This window comes from Ambystoma mexicanum, chromosome 13 (assembly GCF_040938575.1).
Source record: "Ambystoma mexicanum isolate Mex_15411 chromosome 13, UKY_AmexF1_1, whole genome shotgun sequence".
Classification (NCBI taxonomy): Eukaryota; Metazoa; Chordata; class Amphibia; order Caudata; family Ambystomatidae; genus Ambystoma; species Ambystoma mexicanum.
Window position 1 is genome coordinate 138,706,046 of NC_090938.1, and position 15,959 is coordinate 138,722,004.

Here is a 15,959-nt window from a genome sequence, read left to right on the forward strand (position 1 = left end):
TTTTAATATCATGAAAATTCGTCATCTGAGAACTTTCTCAGCTACTAAACCTTACTCCAGTGTCTTCTTCTCTTTTGTTTAAGCTATAGTTCCTCTCTCTTTGATGGACCTCCAAAATTTTGTCTTCACGCTTTTCATTTTATTGTTCATTTTGCTGTTCATATTTTGCATACTCTTAATTTTTCTCTGCTTCTGTTTCTCTTATCTCTTACACCTCCGTTGACTCTCCTATTTCTTCTCATTTTGAATTTCACTTATTATGTAACATTTAGTATTCATGTTTTAGATCTACATTATCTTTTTGATATGGTTACTCTGTATTTTGTATCCAGATCTCTTTGCTCTTCTTCCCAAATCATTCTTTCTGTCCTTTGTCCTCCTTGTGTTTCATCTCATGTTCATTCCTTTAAGTCACTGGCACCTGCATGGTGGAATTCTTTACCTACCCTGCATCATTCTTCTTCCTACACTTTTAAGCAGGGAGACACTTATGGAACTGTGACTCCAGTTCTCCAGCATTAGTATCTTTCATAGATTCACATGCTTTGAATATTTCCCATTGTCAGGCTGGCAATCATCATTTATCTATTTCCCCAGAGGTGGCAGCGGGTTGCATGTATATGTATAAAATATACCAATGCCTGAGAACTGGAGTTACAGATAAGTAACTTCTCCATCATTGGATCTTTCATAGATCTACATGCTTTGAATAGACTACTAAGCAGTATCCACACTTATAATATGCACTTGTAATAATGAATATTATGAGGCAGTAGATAGTTAGTAAAGGCTCGCCTTAATGGAACAGATGCTGCAGCACTGCTCAACCCTTGTGAGCCTCATTTCTTGATTGTGCATCGAGGCAGTAATTCCTGGTGAAGGTGCTCTACACTGCCCAGATAGCCGCATGGTAGGTGTCCAGCAGAGGTACACTAGCCCAGCAGATGCCGCCACTGATCTCCTGGAGCAAGGATGGACTTTGTTGTAAAGAACACTGTCACCTTTTTTATGTCAGAATGTGACTGGCAAAGTTATCCATCTTGCAATACTCTGCGTAGAAATAGGGCTGTCTTTACTTAAGGGTCAATATGCAGCAGAGGATTGTGTAGTTTTAGGAAAGCATTTTGTTTTTCAATGTATTGTTTCACAGCATGTTTGACATGGAAAGATTGATGGGTGATTTCTGCTCTTGAGGAAGTGTTACAGAAAAATGTTGCAACACAATTGATGAGTTGATGTGGAATTCAGTTGCACCTTCAGCCTAAAGACTGGGGTTATTCAAAGAACAACACTTTAAAAATAATAAAACCATAGGTAAGGCTCGTTATGGGCCAACGCCTGAATCTCTCCCACCTGCCTTAATGAGGTGATGGCCACTAGAAAAGTCACCTTCTAGATTTTTCTAGATTTATTTATCTGGAAGGCGCTCTACCAAAGGAGCTAACTCTGTGACACATTTCCCTGTTTTGCATTGGCACGATGGCTCCGGCATTAGTGGCTTTAAACATGGTCAAGACTTTACTTTGTCTGAGGCATCTGCCTTCATTGCCGCGTGGAACTGAGTATTTTGCAGATGGATTAGCAGATCATCTTTTTACCTCCGCTGATATGACTGATTCCACTGTAGGTTGTCCAGTGAAGCATTTTGGTGCATTGTATGGGGCTTTGAACTTCTTCTCCGGGCAATCTTTCAATGGAAGTTCTGAAACGGGGCGTCTCATTAACAGAAGCCTTCCTGACATACATGGTCTAGTACTGGAATGGATACCGCTGATTTCCTTTTCTTATTCACATGGTCAAAGAGAAAACACATTTTTTAAAATCATCCATAGGGGTCAATCCAAAAACCCCATACACTTTAGTTTTAATTGCGTGGAAAGACCCAATCTTGCTTGGTGGTGAGGACCTAGGAGGTTAGTCTGGAGAGTCTTCCTTTGGAACTGGATTTTTCGCCAGTCTACATTACGCAAAGAGATCAAAGAGGATACTCTATTTTGTGGGTATCATGATCATAGTTGTTTGTGGTACCTCCCCTTCATCCCTTTCTTTAGATTCTGGTGTATGGTTCCATTTAGTTCATGGAATCTGGTCCTGTATTTTTTTGTAGGTGCGACTGCCGGTATGTATAAATGTGAGGGGAGCCAGGGTAAGTTATAGTGGGGAATTTGGCTTGAATCGACTTGTCAGGCGCTGGAGAGCTAGCTCGGGCCTTTATGAGAAGGCCAGTGCTTCTTGTGGTAACATCATCTTTATATTGAGTTCCAATATCAGTATCTGGAGAGGAGAGTATCTGCATGGTGAGCATCATTTAAGGCGAAGCCAGAGGCTGCATGAGTTCTTGAGTGTATGGTTCTTTTCACAGTATTTTTAGTGACATGTTTGTTCAAGAATTGGGAGAAGAGCTCTTGCTTTGCCTCAACGTCCTTATCAATCTGGTGTTCCATTATCTGATCTGGAATTATCTCTGGAATAGTAATCATAATAAAGGTCTATAGCAAGAAGAAGTTTGAAGAAACTCCAATTCAGAGGTGTGATCCTTCTGTGCGTCATCACCTTCTTTATCTTCGCGGGGTATTCAGAGAGATTTTTGCTGAGAATGAGGATGTTGTTCTCATCAATATGGGCATTGATCAGCTCATTGGTAGAGCATTATGTCTTATTGACAACAATGATTCTTTATCCTTCGTTGACAATTAGGTCATTGACGATGACGGGTCCGTCATCGAAGATGCTGTCGTCACCCATAGTTGACGATATCGAGTCCCTCGTTGATGATGTTTTAACTGATGAGGATTTATTGTCCATTGACCAAATTGCCATCAGTGGAATTGTCTTCGATGTGTGCTAAATTGGCTTGGCAGTGTTAGGACAGTTTTTCCAAAAGTCCACCCAAAGGGACCTTATAAAACTATACCTTGGGCAAAACAGAAACACCAACTCTTAGTACCGGCCTGTACCACCTGATATTATGGTAGCAATGACAGAGCAGCCAGGCTTATCTTAGGAGGGAGAGAGGGCTGTAGGAAGGTACAAAGAACTTGTAGCATGCATATGATCCAAAGAAAAACTTATACAATGATGGATTGTAAAACTAATGGTTTATTTTATATATTCACAGGTAAAGATAATTATTTAAAAAGTACTATTATAAGTCAAGAACACAATACAAAACCAACCCTATACTTATGGTAAGTAAACCAAAGTATACACCACACTTAAAATTGCAGTATGCAATTCAAGGTGAGTAAAACCACACTATTAGACTTTGAGAACAGCAAGGTAAGCAGACCCTATTAGTAGAAAACAGTTACACTTATTCTGTTTCAAGCAATAATAGTTATACTAACAAAGTGACCTTCTAGAATAGTGGAAACCAATTCAAAGGTAAGTAAATAACTCTGTAATACCTTTTTTTAGAATGGCAGTAAACAATTCACAGGTACCTAATAACTTTGTAACACCTGTAACTTATTCTATATCAGGAATGTACAGTTACAGCACCAACACATACATAGCAAGTAAGTACTTTGCAACAGGTGTTATATTTTATTTACAGAAGCCTTATATTTTAGAAGTCCTTCCCCAATCTAGGGCATGAGTGTTCTCAGAGGCAGAAGGGGGGCACTGATGGTCCAGTTGCCAAAAGTAGGCAGGTCAGGATAAATCACAAACTGTGGGAAAGTCAGAGTTTCAGAGGATTTCTCATCTCACAAGTAAATAACAGACTTTAGAGTTGCTGAAAGTGTTCAGGGACTTCGTAGAAGGCTCCCTAGATGCGTTCTACCATTAGGCCTAGGTGAACAGTATGGTTGAACACCCGACTACACAATTTACCACCCTAGCCACACAGGAGCGACACAAAAACTTTACGTAAGTATTACCTCAAGCTCACAGTACCTCAGCAGTGAAGAAGAGCTTGCAGACGGACGCCTTCACGATGCAGCAGAGCAGGACCTAGTCTCTGGATTCTTGGTCATGGTGAGGAAAGAAGGGAAACTTGATGGGAAATTGCAGCAGCAGTTGAGAGAAGGCGCCCAGCAGAGGATTCTGTGGGGATTCTTGCGGCTCTGTGGATTTGACGCCCTTTTCAAAGTAGCAGAGGCAGAACGGTTGCCGTCTGATAGTATTGCCTCGCTATCCCGGTCCAGCACTCTGGTGAGGGGACTTCAAGGAGTGGAATCTTGCATCGGAGGTCCAGCAGGAGTCCACCAAAGCTTCAGTGAGATTTGTTCACGGGAAGACATTGCACAGCACTGAGCCTCGAGGTCTCAGGGTATTGGCGGCTTGCAGCCCAGGAAGGTCAGAGATCATCGTGGGATGGCTCAAAATGCAGGTCTTTTTAAGACTGGTTGGTCCCATAAGGGTTGGAGTCGTCATCTTCAGGACTCCTATGTCACATGGAAGAAGGGGTCAGTCAAGGCAGCGGTTACACAGGAGGCTTCTCCGGTCGCTGGAATCAGCTACAGCCATCTTCTCTTCTTCTTCCTCATCGGATTCAGCTCCAGTGGTCGACTTATCTTCAACTTCCAGATCCAGGCGATTTATTCAGGAACCCAGCCAATCAGCGCAAGTGCTACAGTCAAACTTTAGGCGGTGGTGGTCCTTTCAGGGCAGCCAGCCTCCCAGTCAGGACTGGTTTCAGGCATGCAAGCCAAAAGACAAAGGACTGAGAAGTTTCAAACTCCTCCCTCGTTTCCTGTCTTCACAGACACTCTGGAGCCTCGGCGGGCTTCACAAAGGATTCGGGCCAAAAACAAAAATCAAACTAGGGCCTCCTCCTCCCAGGATGGCAGAAGAAGGACCAAGAAAAGACAAGCACACTAAAATTGGCAAAAAAAGACTACATCCACCATTCTAGATGAATGGTGACCCTTCTGTGCATTACCGCGGCTGGGTTGACAGCCTGGAGGTAAAATACTCACAAACGTGGCGTGGGTAGAGCATGTTCACTGCCACCACCCATTAAGATTCGTTAGTCACTGTAACAGAAATGTTACAGGAGCAGTGAGAAAGGAGATACAGTGAATCCCCTCAGCATCCACATAAGGCCGGAGTGCTGATCTCACAATATAAAATGTAGAGAGGAGAAAATCTCTCTATCTACCCTTAAGAACATGTGGTCTGCAAGGTAATTAAACAACTCTAACAGAAACGTTACAGAACCAGTGAGAAAGGGGATACTGTGTAACCCCTCAGCACTCCACATACAGTGGGGTGTCCTAATCTCACAATGAGGATAGTAGAAGGATAACAAGTATCCTTCTACCCTTGGGAACATTAGTTCACACAAGGTAAATCAGAGAAAATAAAAAGGGAAGCCCGAAGGGCTCCCCAGCAACACTGCACAGAATGTTTGTGTGGTACTCTTCTAATCCCACCACCCAAGGGTTTACACTCGGGGGATTCTCGGCCAGAAAGTCTCCGGTCAAGACCAGGCAAGGGAGAGTTAGGGAGTGTACTTTATGCCCATACAACCCCTATGGCACAAGGGTGTTGCAAAACAGGTATGGGCCACAAACTCCATTTTCAAAGTGACCACCTGTTATGCTTGAGCTAAAACATGGCACTGGTGTGCAGTGTATTCTGGGAGCACTCAGAGCCATAATGGATATTTACTTCATGCCGCAGTGAAAAGCTGTACCCATTTTGCTGAGAGCTAGATTTACTATGCTGAAGAAAAGATGCTTTCCAAACCTGGTATGCAGTCAAGGACATTCTGCTGGGAAAGCTGGCTTTGTTATGTCTTGTTACGAGTTATGGGACTGTTTTCCATGGCGCTTATTTTTAGAGGAGGGAAGAACTTTGCTCCTTGAGGTTACTGTCGGTTGACCCAGCTGGCAACCAACGGCTGCCCATCAATGCGCAAGTGTGTTGCCAGAAAGTTCGAGAAATTACCACCCCTTTTTGAGGAGTGAATATATGCAGAACCCCTTAACGGTCAGACGGGACCTCAGTTGGAGGGGGGACGCTTCCGTCCAGCATACCTGTAGGCTGTTGTGCTCTCGGCCTGGCTGTCAGCCGCTTCTGGCGAGATGAGGGATTCATTTACGCCCACGGTGATGTATTTTCTTTTGAATTCTCTCTTTCTTCTGTGATTTATTTCTATGTTATCACTTGTTGCTTCCAAGCTTTGAATAAATAGCCGTATAAGTGCTCATTATTTTCTAAGAGTGTGTGTGGTTGCAAGTCATTGCATCTACCTGTGTTTAAAGTATTGGCTCCATAATTGCACTGGTAATTAATGACTGTCCGTGCACTCTGGGCGAGCAATACACCACCCCTAGGGGACTAATAAGCTGTGAGCTCACTAACTTCTGCCTTTGGCCTAACCACAGGGTCCACGGGCCACGAATGTAGTGGCTGCAGTCAGCGTCGCATTTGGTTTAGGTTCAGTGGCGGGTATACGCTCTGTACAGTTCTGAAGATATTCTAGCAGGACTGCCCTGACGCTTCAGGCCAGCAGACACAGCAGATCCCTTGATGAGAAGGGACCACCTAGGACACAGCATAGATGGGCAGGAGCAAAGTTCCCCTCCTGTTTAGGGGATCGGCAGGTGAGATTTATGGCAGCAAGGCAGACTCATCGGAACAAAGATCTCTGTCTGTTCTGCAGGGCATCAGCATGAGAGATAGCCTTCAGCCACATGTTTTTGACCTGTAGAGGGCCGTGCAGTGGAGAGGCCTTTGCAGAGTCTGAACAGCCCACAGGATGGTACCAGAGCACTTCTGACATCAGGAAAGTCAGCCTCTGGCAGCGAGTTTCTCATGGAGGAGTCTGTACTGGCTGTCCCACCAGTTGAAGGACTGAGCACCAATGAAGATCTTGAAGAATTGCAGTAAGAGGTAGGGCTTCACCTAGACTGGGCTTTTCCCCATCCCATTGGCATCCCAGTAGGCTTTTCTTAAGGGTCTTGGATCCAGTGGTTGATCTGAGGAACGGCTGCAGCACTCCTCTTCTTATCCCACATTCAGGATGGGGACTGCCCCACCTCACCAATGGCACGGATCTGCAGCACTGACACAGTTAAGGGTGTACAATTGTAGACAGCCTCAACCCCCACATCTGCCTTGCACCCCTGGCTGGAATATGGATTTGAACAAGACAGGCCCATATCCCATATCCGGTGAGGTCCCACAAGCCCTAATTTGCCCAGGAATGCAGGATATATCCCACGAAAATGACTGCATTATATGACATTTACTGACCTGAGAAGACCAGAAGAAGACCAAAGAATAAGATGGCCAAGGACAAGTTCAAAAACACATGCCACAGCCATTTTGAATACATGGCACTCAAAATGGAATTTTGCAGTAAAATATAAGCGTGCATGTGAGCGTCTCAGAATAAATCGTATACCATTGTCTGCTGCCACTAACCAATCCTAGGGAAATCAAAAAGGTAACAAAATGTTACTAGAGAAAAAGATAAAAGTTATGCAAACTACCCTTACAGCACTTCACTGTAAGGTGATCTATGCTACACTAAAACAATGCAGGAATCTCTCACAGGGGACAGAGTCCCTTGCACTTGTAAACTTATGGGCTGACCAGTACCCCCAAAATAAGTGAGTCGAGCAAAGGAAGTAAAATAAAAACAGTTTACTTACCTCCAAACGTCAGAACAGGGTTTAAGCCATTGCAAATAGCTGGGGTTCCATTGATGTCAACGGAAGGAGCGCTGCAAAAAGAAAAATCTTCCCTAATGCTAGCTCCACACATACTCTTCTGTGTCGCTTCTCTCTAGCAAAGAGTCCATGTACAATGGACAAACACACATCCATATTAATACAAGTATTTAGACCTGTCCAACTCCATCACTGTAACTGCAAGTTCCTTTCCTGCTTCCCATCCCTCTTAATCCACCCTTGCCCATTCCATTCTTCCAGTAGATGGAGGGCGGGTTGCCCCAGTGGAGGCATAATATGCCATGGACAAAGACGTGGCACTGTGAAACTCCTACGGTGGTGATTCGATGCACTACAAAAGCACATTACTGTAGCATGACTAAGGTATCCACCTCGCCTCTTTACATCACATTCCAGCACATGTGTCTCCCTTGTCATGCCCTGTAGACACTGCTGACCCAGAGTCCACTCGCCTGCATAGAAGATGTGACTTGTTTCAAAGCATGGACAAACTGCAGCAGCGTGTATGAACACAGGTGCTCAGAGACCTTGAGAGTTGCAATGTGGCCTGTGCTGCATTCAAGTTTCTAAATGGTAGCTACGGGTGAACATTTCCCGAATCACTTCCCTGCCTTTGCAGCAATGTGCCGGTCCAGCCTGGCGTGCAGATAAGTGGCGTACCAGTCGGCTTTACTCCTTAAAGGCAGGCAGGTTCGGGTCCCCAAAAAATAAAATAAAATAGGCCGTATAAAACAAATACCCCAAACAAAAATAGGAAACAGACATGTGAGAGGCGATCCCCTGTTTCCATCCCCATAGCACCACTGCTGTGTTCTTTGCTGCAGTTCCTGCAGTGCAGGGCTACAGAAAAGGCATTTTTAAAGAGGAAAGAACCGTGGATTACAAAAAGATATCGGGTTTAGAGTTAGATATATGTTAGTCACTTAATAAATAACTTCATTGGGAATGGAATTTACTTTTTTACTCCCAACTTCAAAAAATAGTGACTAAAATGCTCCCACTGCAGTGTTACCTGGAGCCCTGAGTACAGCACAGCGCTTTCCAAATGATCTGGCACCTGGACTAATGGGAGAGGACTCCTGCAGTGAAAAATTAGCTCCAGTGGTGGTATGCAGGCCTCAGCGATGCCTTAATCCACTGCCAGGCTACTGAAGCTGAATGGGATAATTGTACATGTGTAACGAGAGAGGGAAATCATATTACATAGGTAGGCAAAAATGCTGGTGTAAGTGAGGGGCAAATAAAAAGGAAAACACAGAAGACAATCCTTTTATTCCCATGCGTTCTCATAATCGTGTGGTTGGGGGCTCTGTATGATACACACATTGCTACAAATGCACTCCACTGCTCACCTGTGACCTCCTCTAGTTTTACTTCTGCCTCAAACTCCAGCGTGATTCGTGTCACTTCCTTGTTCTGGGAGTTACGAGCCCGCCGACCTTTGCCCTTCCGGGAGGAATCACACTTCAGGTTAACGAAGGTTACTTGACAGTCCAAGCAAGGCACTATGCCACCTTAATGGATAGATGAGAGATAAAGTAATGAAGCGAAACCAGCAAAAGATTACAAAAGGAACATGAGCATTGGCTCAAAGAGGCAATCAAAGACCCAGCCAGGACCATCCTGTGCTATGAAGCCTAGAACTGAGGCTGATCATTGCATGGATCACCCAGCAGGGTGCACTAACACTGAAACGGAGAGTGGATGTGGGTCAGAAACACAGTCAAAGGTACTGCAATAATCTTAAAGCGCAAACACAGAGACTGAGTTATGCAATCATCATTCTACTGATTAAATACACACTCAACAAGACACGACTAGAGAATCTGATGTGCACTGAACCAACCACTGAGCCTCCATTAGAAGATCCCCATGCATGGTGCTAACATCATCCGGAACACCAGACCTGGGAATTTGCTTATGTTCCTGTGGCTGTGAGAGGTAGGTTTAAGGCTTTTTGGAGCCACCGGTGAGAAACAAGTGATGCTGCCCCGATTGCCTGATAAATACTGATTGACCTGACACCCACTGCCATGGAGGACAAAAGTCCCAGCAGCCCTACTCAGCGCAGCACCTAACCATGCAAGAGTGCTGCCTCAGGTGACCCGTAACCTGACAACCAATTTACTAAGGAAGGTGAGATTAGAGTCTAGGGGCTTCATATTACAGGCGGCTCTTTCTCTCTACCAAATGTTGTTTGCTTCCTATAACAATTAGCACATTGGTTATAGTAATGAGGGTTCTCTCCACACTGCCCCTTCACTCATTTGGCAATTTCAAGGCCCTTATTACACACTGTAGACGTAACCGTGAACATTAGCCGGCGTCACATCTAGATAGGATCGTGAATGTCAACATGTACCACACTCAGATGGAATTGTGATTATTAGCATATGCCACACTTAGATGATTGAATTGTGATAATCAGCACATGCCACACTTAGATGGAATTGTGAATGCTAGTATGTGCCACACCTAGACGTAATCGTGAACATTAGCCGGCGTCGCATCTAGAGAGGATCGTGAATGTCAGCACGTGCCACACTTAGATGGAAATTAGATGGAAAGGTGACCATTAGCACATGCCACACTTAGATGGAATTGTGAATGCTAGCATGTGTCACACCTAAAGATAATCATGAATATTAGACGGTGTCGCATCGAGATGGGATCGTGAAGGTCAGCATGTGCCACACTTAGATAGAATTGTAATTGTTACCATATGCCACACTCAGATGGAATTTGTAAATGCCAGCATATGCCACACTCAGATAGAATTGTGATTGTTAGCATTTGCTCCATTAACCAATCCACTAACAATTTCACCCCTCTGCAAACAACTCTCAAACTCTAACCAAACACAACCACAAGCATATAACACAACAATCCGCGCACACTTCACTACACTGCAGGAACAAACAAACCACACATTGACAACGATACACAACGACTACTGACCGGAAAACACCCCAAGCCCAGCTAACTGAGTTACCGGGTTGAAGCTGCGAACAGCACAACAGTGCTCTCTTGCACTTTTCCAGCTTATTCCCACTAACTCACCCCACTCCCTTTTTTCAGAGCTGCCAGAGCGTCAGGGAACCACTCCGGTGGTGATAGTGTGCGGTACAAATATCCTTTAACATTAACATTAACTGTGTACCACTGAGAGAGAGAGAGAGAGAGAGAGAGAGAGAGAGAGAGAGAGAGGGGGGGAGGGTAATACTGAGGTACAGTTGAAAAGTGAAAGGCCAGTGGTAATTGTGTCCCATATTTTTGGTATGGGCACCAACGGAAAGGTTCACAGATAAGATGAATTTGAATCTCATAAAGGGTGATTCAAGCAGTTGAAAAGCTAATAACATAAGATAGCACAAATAGCGCACACAACTCTTTAAAATGACATTTGGGAGAGCAAACATTGGCAAAGCCAAGATGTCTGGCTTTATATAATGGCACTTGCACACTGATATGCACATAGAGAGCATCAGAACCATAATTGCTGCCATCTTACGCCCAGAGAGCGCTTCATGTGGTCAGACTCTGCACTCTCATAACAGGTGCTGCAACAATTGCCTAGGTGCATCCAAACACACCTATATGCAGTCAGCCTATGCCAGTATCTGCCCATCATACATCTAGGTGCATCCCATATGCCAAATGCAGCCTTGCGTGTTAGGGACAGCCTCACATGCCCAGGTGCTGCAATAAGATGCCAAGAGGTGCTACTGTTAGGAGGCTTTTCATAACCACTACTGGTGTAGGGACCTGGGAAGCCAACCTTAGTGGACCTGCAAAGGTTTCATACAAAAGTCTCAACTTAACTGTCTCTTGTTAATGAGAACACGCAGTTAGACAAAGGCGACCAAGGGTTTGTTAAGTCAAATTAACAGACACAAGAACTTTAAAAGCAATACCATGTTTACACAGATAAGTACAAACATGCTTCTATTTATTGACCGACACACATGCATTAAGTAAAAGATTCTAAATGGTAAGTAAAGCGATATTTATACCATGGGTCATAAATTCACGTTTCAATTTACTAGCTAGGCATGAAAAGTCACTTGCCTCTTCAGTTCTCCACATGTGCACAGCACACCCATTTTTACTTCTCAAGCATCATTAATCACTAGCTAATGGCTAGTGGTGTGACAATTCACTAGGTATTGTTACTTCTCCCCAAGGGGGAGCCCTTTTCCATGAAGCTAGGGAGGTGTGACCACTACCCAATACTCCCTCTAGGGGTGGTTTAATGGGGAGGACATCATGGGATGGACTCCCCCTCTGGGGATAAGGACAACCATCTGGGGTACAACCCGTTGAACAATGTTACACCCCCAAATTCCTTAGCCCTCCCTCTATTTCAAACCACTGTTTTGAGAGTAAACCAATGTATTTCTGTAGTACCTGGGGTACAGCCAAGATAGAAAATACTAGGACGAAAAAGAGCAGTGAAAACAGGAGGATTACTGACTGTTAGTACTTTTGATGATGTAGCTCACATGAGGCATGAAGAGTATCAAGGAGACATTGACAACAGGTGTTGACGTAACGCTGGGGCGGAGTAAGCTCTATAGAGTGAAAACAGAAGAAGGACATGGTGTCTTCCTTCCTCGTTGGAGAACCTTGGAGATTCGAAGTCCGCACTCGACCCGAGGAGAGGGGTCTGCAGAGGACGCTGGTGAGTGGCTGAGGGAGTCTGTGACATGTCCTGCATCGGCAGGACAGAGCCCAACTGAAAGCAAGTGAGGCAGTGGCACGACCTCCAGGAGGAGGTGGACTGCGTGGTCCTCTAACAGTGCCGAGACTACAAGGAGCCACAATACGCAAAAGTGCTGCAGAAGGAGTAACGAAGCAGACAGCTGTAGGAAGCGGGAAGGAGACCGACCCCAGTACCTGGAGAGACCAATGCTGTGCTAGCAAGTCCCGGAAGGTAACGTGAAGCACGAGCAGACCAGTAGCGATGTGGGGAGAGTAAAGAAGTCTCTGCTTCATGTCTGCCTTGAATATGACAATCTGAAGTTCAGATGAGCCCAAAAGACCCACTTGTTGCATGGAACATATGGTTCCTAATGTCGATCTCTTCCTCTAAAGTTGTTCATTATCCTTGCATCCTTCATCCTGCCTTCTAGTGCTAAGCCGCTATCATATAATGGTGCTTATCACTATATAAAAACCATATATAAAATCAAATCAAAATAAATTGAACAAACCACTAGAATATTCCTGCAGGGCCAGCAGGATGCCTTCCAGATTCCCTTTTAGAATCCTGCTACACCTGTATAAATACCCTAGAAATTATAAATATGATGACATTCTCATGATACAGAACCAATTGAGATCAGGCTTTATCAGTAGTTAAGACCAGGAGAAGTTAATCATAAGGATTTCAATATATTAGAGCTTGCATGGTACATGACACCCCTTGAGCAGTGACACTCAACAATAGAAAAGCTTACCTGAAGCACTGGGTCTTGTTGAGTCATCCTGCCTTCCTTTGAGGCGTGGGTGCAGGTGGCATTTGGAATCCTTAATCTTAAAAGAAGCTTTTTGCTTGATTGGCAGAGCGAGAGTCTCTAAAAGAGAAAACAAGGCGCTAACAAATAGTGACTGACATGAAGAGGAATTATGAGTATACTCTGACACAAATCAAAGGTGGGAATGTTCCGGCAGAAAAACAGCTAGGACAGGTGTAAATATAAAATCTCTTTCATGTCAGATGCACACTCCGAACTATGAGGATCAACGGTACAAAACCTCACCCACTACCACTTCAAATAGAACTATTGGATCAGGATCTGAGGACCCGGCGACTGGTACTCACAACACCGGCTGTTAAAAATTGAGCCCGGGAATAGCGGATGCAGAGGTGAGTTTGATATCGGCTTTAGGGTTGGCTTGCAGCATTTGGGGTCAGTGGTTAGATGATAGCCCACAACCCTGCAAGGACCCACACACATATATATAGCACAACAAAGAAGACACCTGGAGAGATTGCCAGGTAGGCAAAGAACTCAGCAGCAGCAAAGGAAGCATCAGGAACCTTACACAAGCTAGTAACTATCACAGACTCACACAGGGGAGCAGGAGAGTACAGTCAGCCATTAAGGAAGCGGTCCCACGAGGGGGGCAATGCCTTTCAATGACCAGAGATGTTCCCACAATGGATGTCTAAAGGGGCAGCAACAAACCACTCTGATTTATAGGATCTGCGTGATCTGGCCGTGGCTGCATTTCCCACGACAGAAATGTTCGCATTGGAAATACACAAACAAAAAATGTTCGTACATTTCCCATGCGAACATGCAGGGGTTTCCCCCACAACCCCCGCTCACTGTACTGTACTGTACTCATTTGACTAGACTCTACTAGGACTGTATTATTATTATTATTTGATGGTCGTAGCTTGCTCCCATATTAGATTTAGGTTTAGATTAGGCATTTATCTCAACCATTTTACAGTTTAATAAACACCCTTGAACTGTGATCACTTGTGTCTGTCTTACTTTGATACCATGCCTTCCTTACATTACACAACAGGGTTTGGACTTTCTTTTGCATGGCACAGTGTTCTATCATTAGATCAGACGGTTAGTCAGCCCTCAAAGGAGGATTGTGCAAAATTATCCCTAAAAGGGCTCAATCACATTGGCCAGCATTTACAATAGGCAATGTATAGGTGCCAAATGTAAATTTGCAAAATGAAAGTTTCCCATTGGCAGTTCTGGTCTCCAGTTCCTTTCCAGCAGTTATGGTCTAGAGAACAAGGTACTGCAGGCAAACATGACAATGGCTATCCCACAGGGTTCTATACAAAAATGTTTCCAGGAAAATTTAGTCATGTGAAAGAGTAGTCAGATAAAAGTCATTAAAAAAAATATTGTCATTCAATACAAGCAATGCAAAGTGTGAAAATGTTGACAGTAATAAGGTCCCCAACAAAGGCTATTTATAAAGGCTCAAGTACTAGGCTGAAACACTAACAATGACCGAAAACCTCTAACAAAACCTCCACCATCACCATAACTCCCTTCCTAATCCTTCCCCAAACTACAACTCTTATTCTACCCTGAACCCCTGCCTAATACTAACCCTTCAGCACACTAAAGCATATGACTCAATACAAAACACCAAATAAACAGAAAATGAACAGTGAACCTAACTCCAATCCCATCCCCAGCTCACCACAAATTGCATAGCCCTTGCATTAAGACAAACCCTTGCTGTAATTCTAACCTTAGCCCTATTGTGAGAAACCTGTGGCGTTTCTCTCATGCTATTCCCAGGGATCCCTGACTCCCAGGGCAGGGCCATCGCTCTTGGATCACAACCCTGGGGGCGGACAAGCGAGGGAGGATCACCTAGTAGAGGGACCCTTGGAGACTGCGGGAGGAATGCCCTTGGGCGAGACATCGTATCCCCCCATTCAAATACATCCCTAGCCAACATTCCCTCAGTCGTTATGGGATATTATCGCCCATAACCCATTCACCCACAACAATACGTCTGAACTTTCACCCTGACAAAAACCTATAAAATGTTCCCTTAAACCATAGGAAAAACTACAACTCCTTCCCATTTTCGAACAATACTAAGCAGAAAAAGAGGCAAAAGGGAGCTATGAAGATTACCCATAGGAGAACCAATACACCAAGGATTCCTATGGTCAGTCGTCATTTCGTCCCGATAAAGAGGCCAGGCAAGGTCAGGCCTCCATCTACAATCATTCCCATCTGAAGCCTGTTAAGCCTCCCAGTCAGTATAAAAGGCAGAGCATACAGGCATACACCGAGCGAGCTGGGGATGCTGCAGGGTGCACAGAGGCTGGGAGGAAGGAAGATTAGCTGGAGAAACCCTGGAGAGCCTGTAAGGGGAAATACTGCCTGAGCACTGAGACTGTGAGTACAGGGGAGGCAACAGTGTGGCAAGGGAGCTGTGACTCCAGGAAGCCAAACCAGGGGCAGCTGGGGCTCCCTGGCAGCACCCATGCTAGAGCACCTCACCTGGGTCAAATACAGAGACCCAGGCCTTTGACGGGCAGGTGGTGAGACCCTGACCTCCAATTCATCCCAGTAGAAAACCCTGCTGCTCCTAAAATCGCCAGAATGCTGCTAAGGGGAGCTGTCGAACTGGGAGCAAAAGAGGAGTGATGCATTGTGGGACATGGAGTCCAAAATATAAAAAATAGTGACATTTTGTTTGAAAAACTGAGCAAGGTGGAACATGAGAAGGAGCAGATCTTCTGGTCGAAGGCAAACCCACTGGAGCAGGATGACCGATCGAGGGACTAGAGAAAAGGGTAGAGAAACCCTG

General features: G+C 44.7%; 1 protein-coding gene and 1 long non-coding RNA gene across 8 annotated transcripts in view; one reads left to right on the top strand and one right to left on the bottom strand.

Moving 5' to 3' along the window:
- The window catches only part of SCUBE3 (signal peptide, CUB domain and EGF like domain containing 3), a 785,923-nt gene that overhangs the window by 89,284 nt on the left and 680,680 nt on the right, over positions 1-15,959 (bottom strand). For all 7 annotated transcript variants that reach the window (XM_069633481.1, XM_069633476.1, XM_069633480.1 and 4 more), the window contains 2 exons: positions 13,106-13,222; positions 8,999-9,160 (listed from right to left, as the gene is read on the bottom strand). In XM_069633481.1, the coding sequence (XP_069489582.1) occupies positions 8,999-9,160; positions 13,106-13,222 (279 nt within the window). The remainder of the gene's footprint in view (positions 1-8,998; positions 9,161-13,105; positions 13,223-15,959) is intronic.
- LOC138520988 (uncharacterized) overlaps positions 1-15,959 on the top strand; it is a 258,021-nt gene that overhangs the window by 49,178 nt on the left and 192,884 nt on the right. The gene's annotated exons all lie outside the window — the stretch shown is intronic.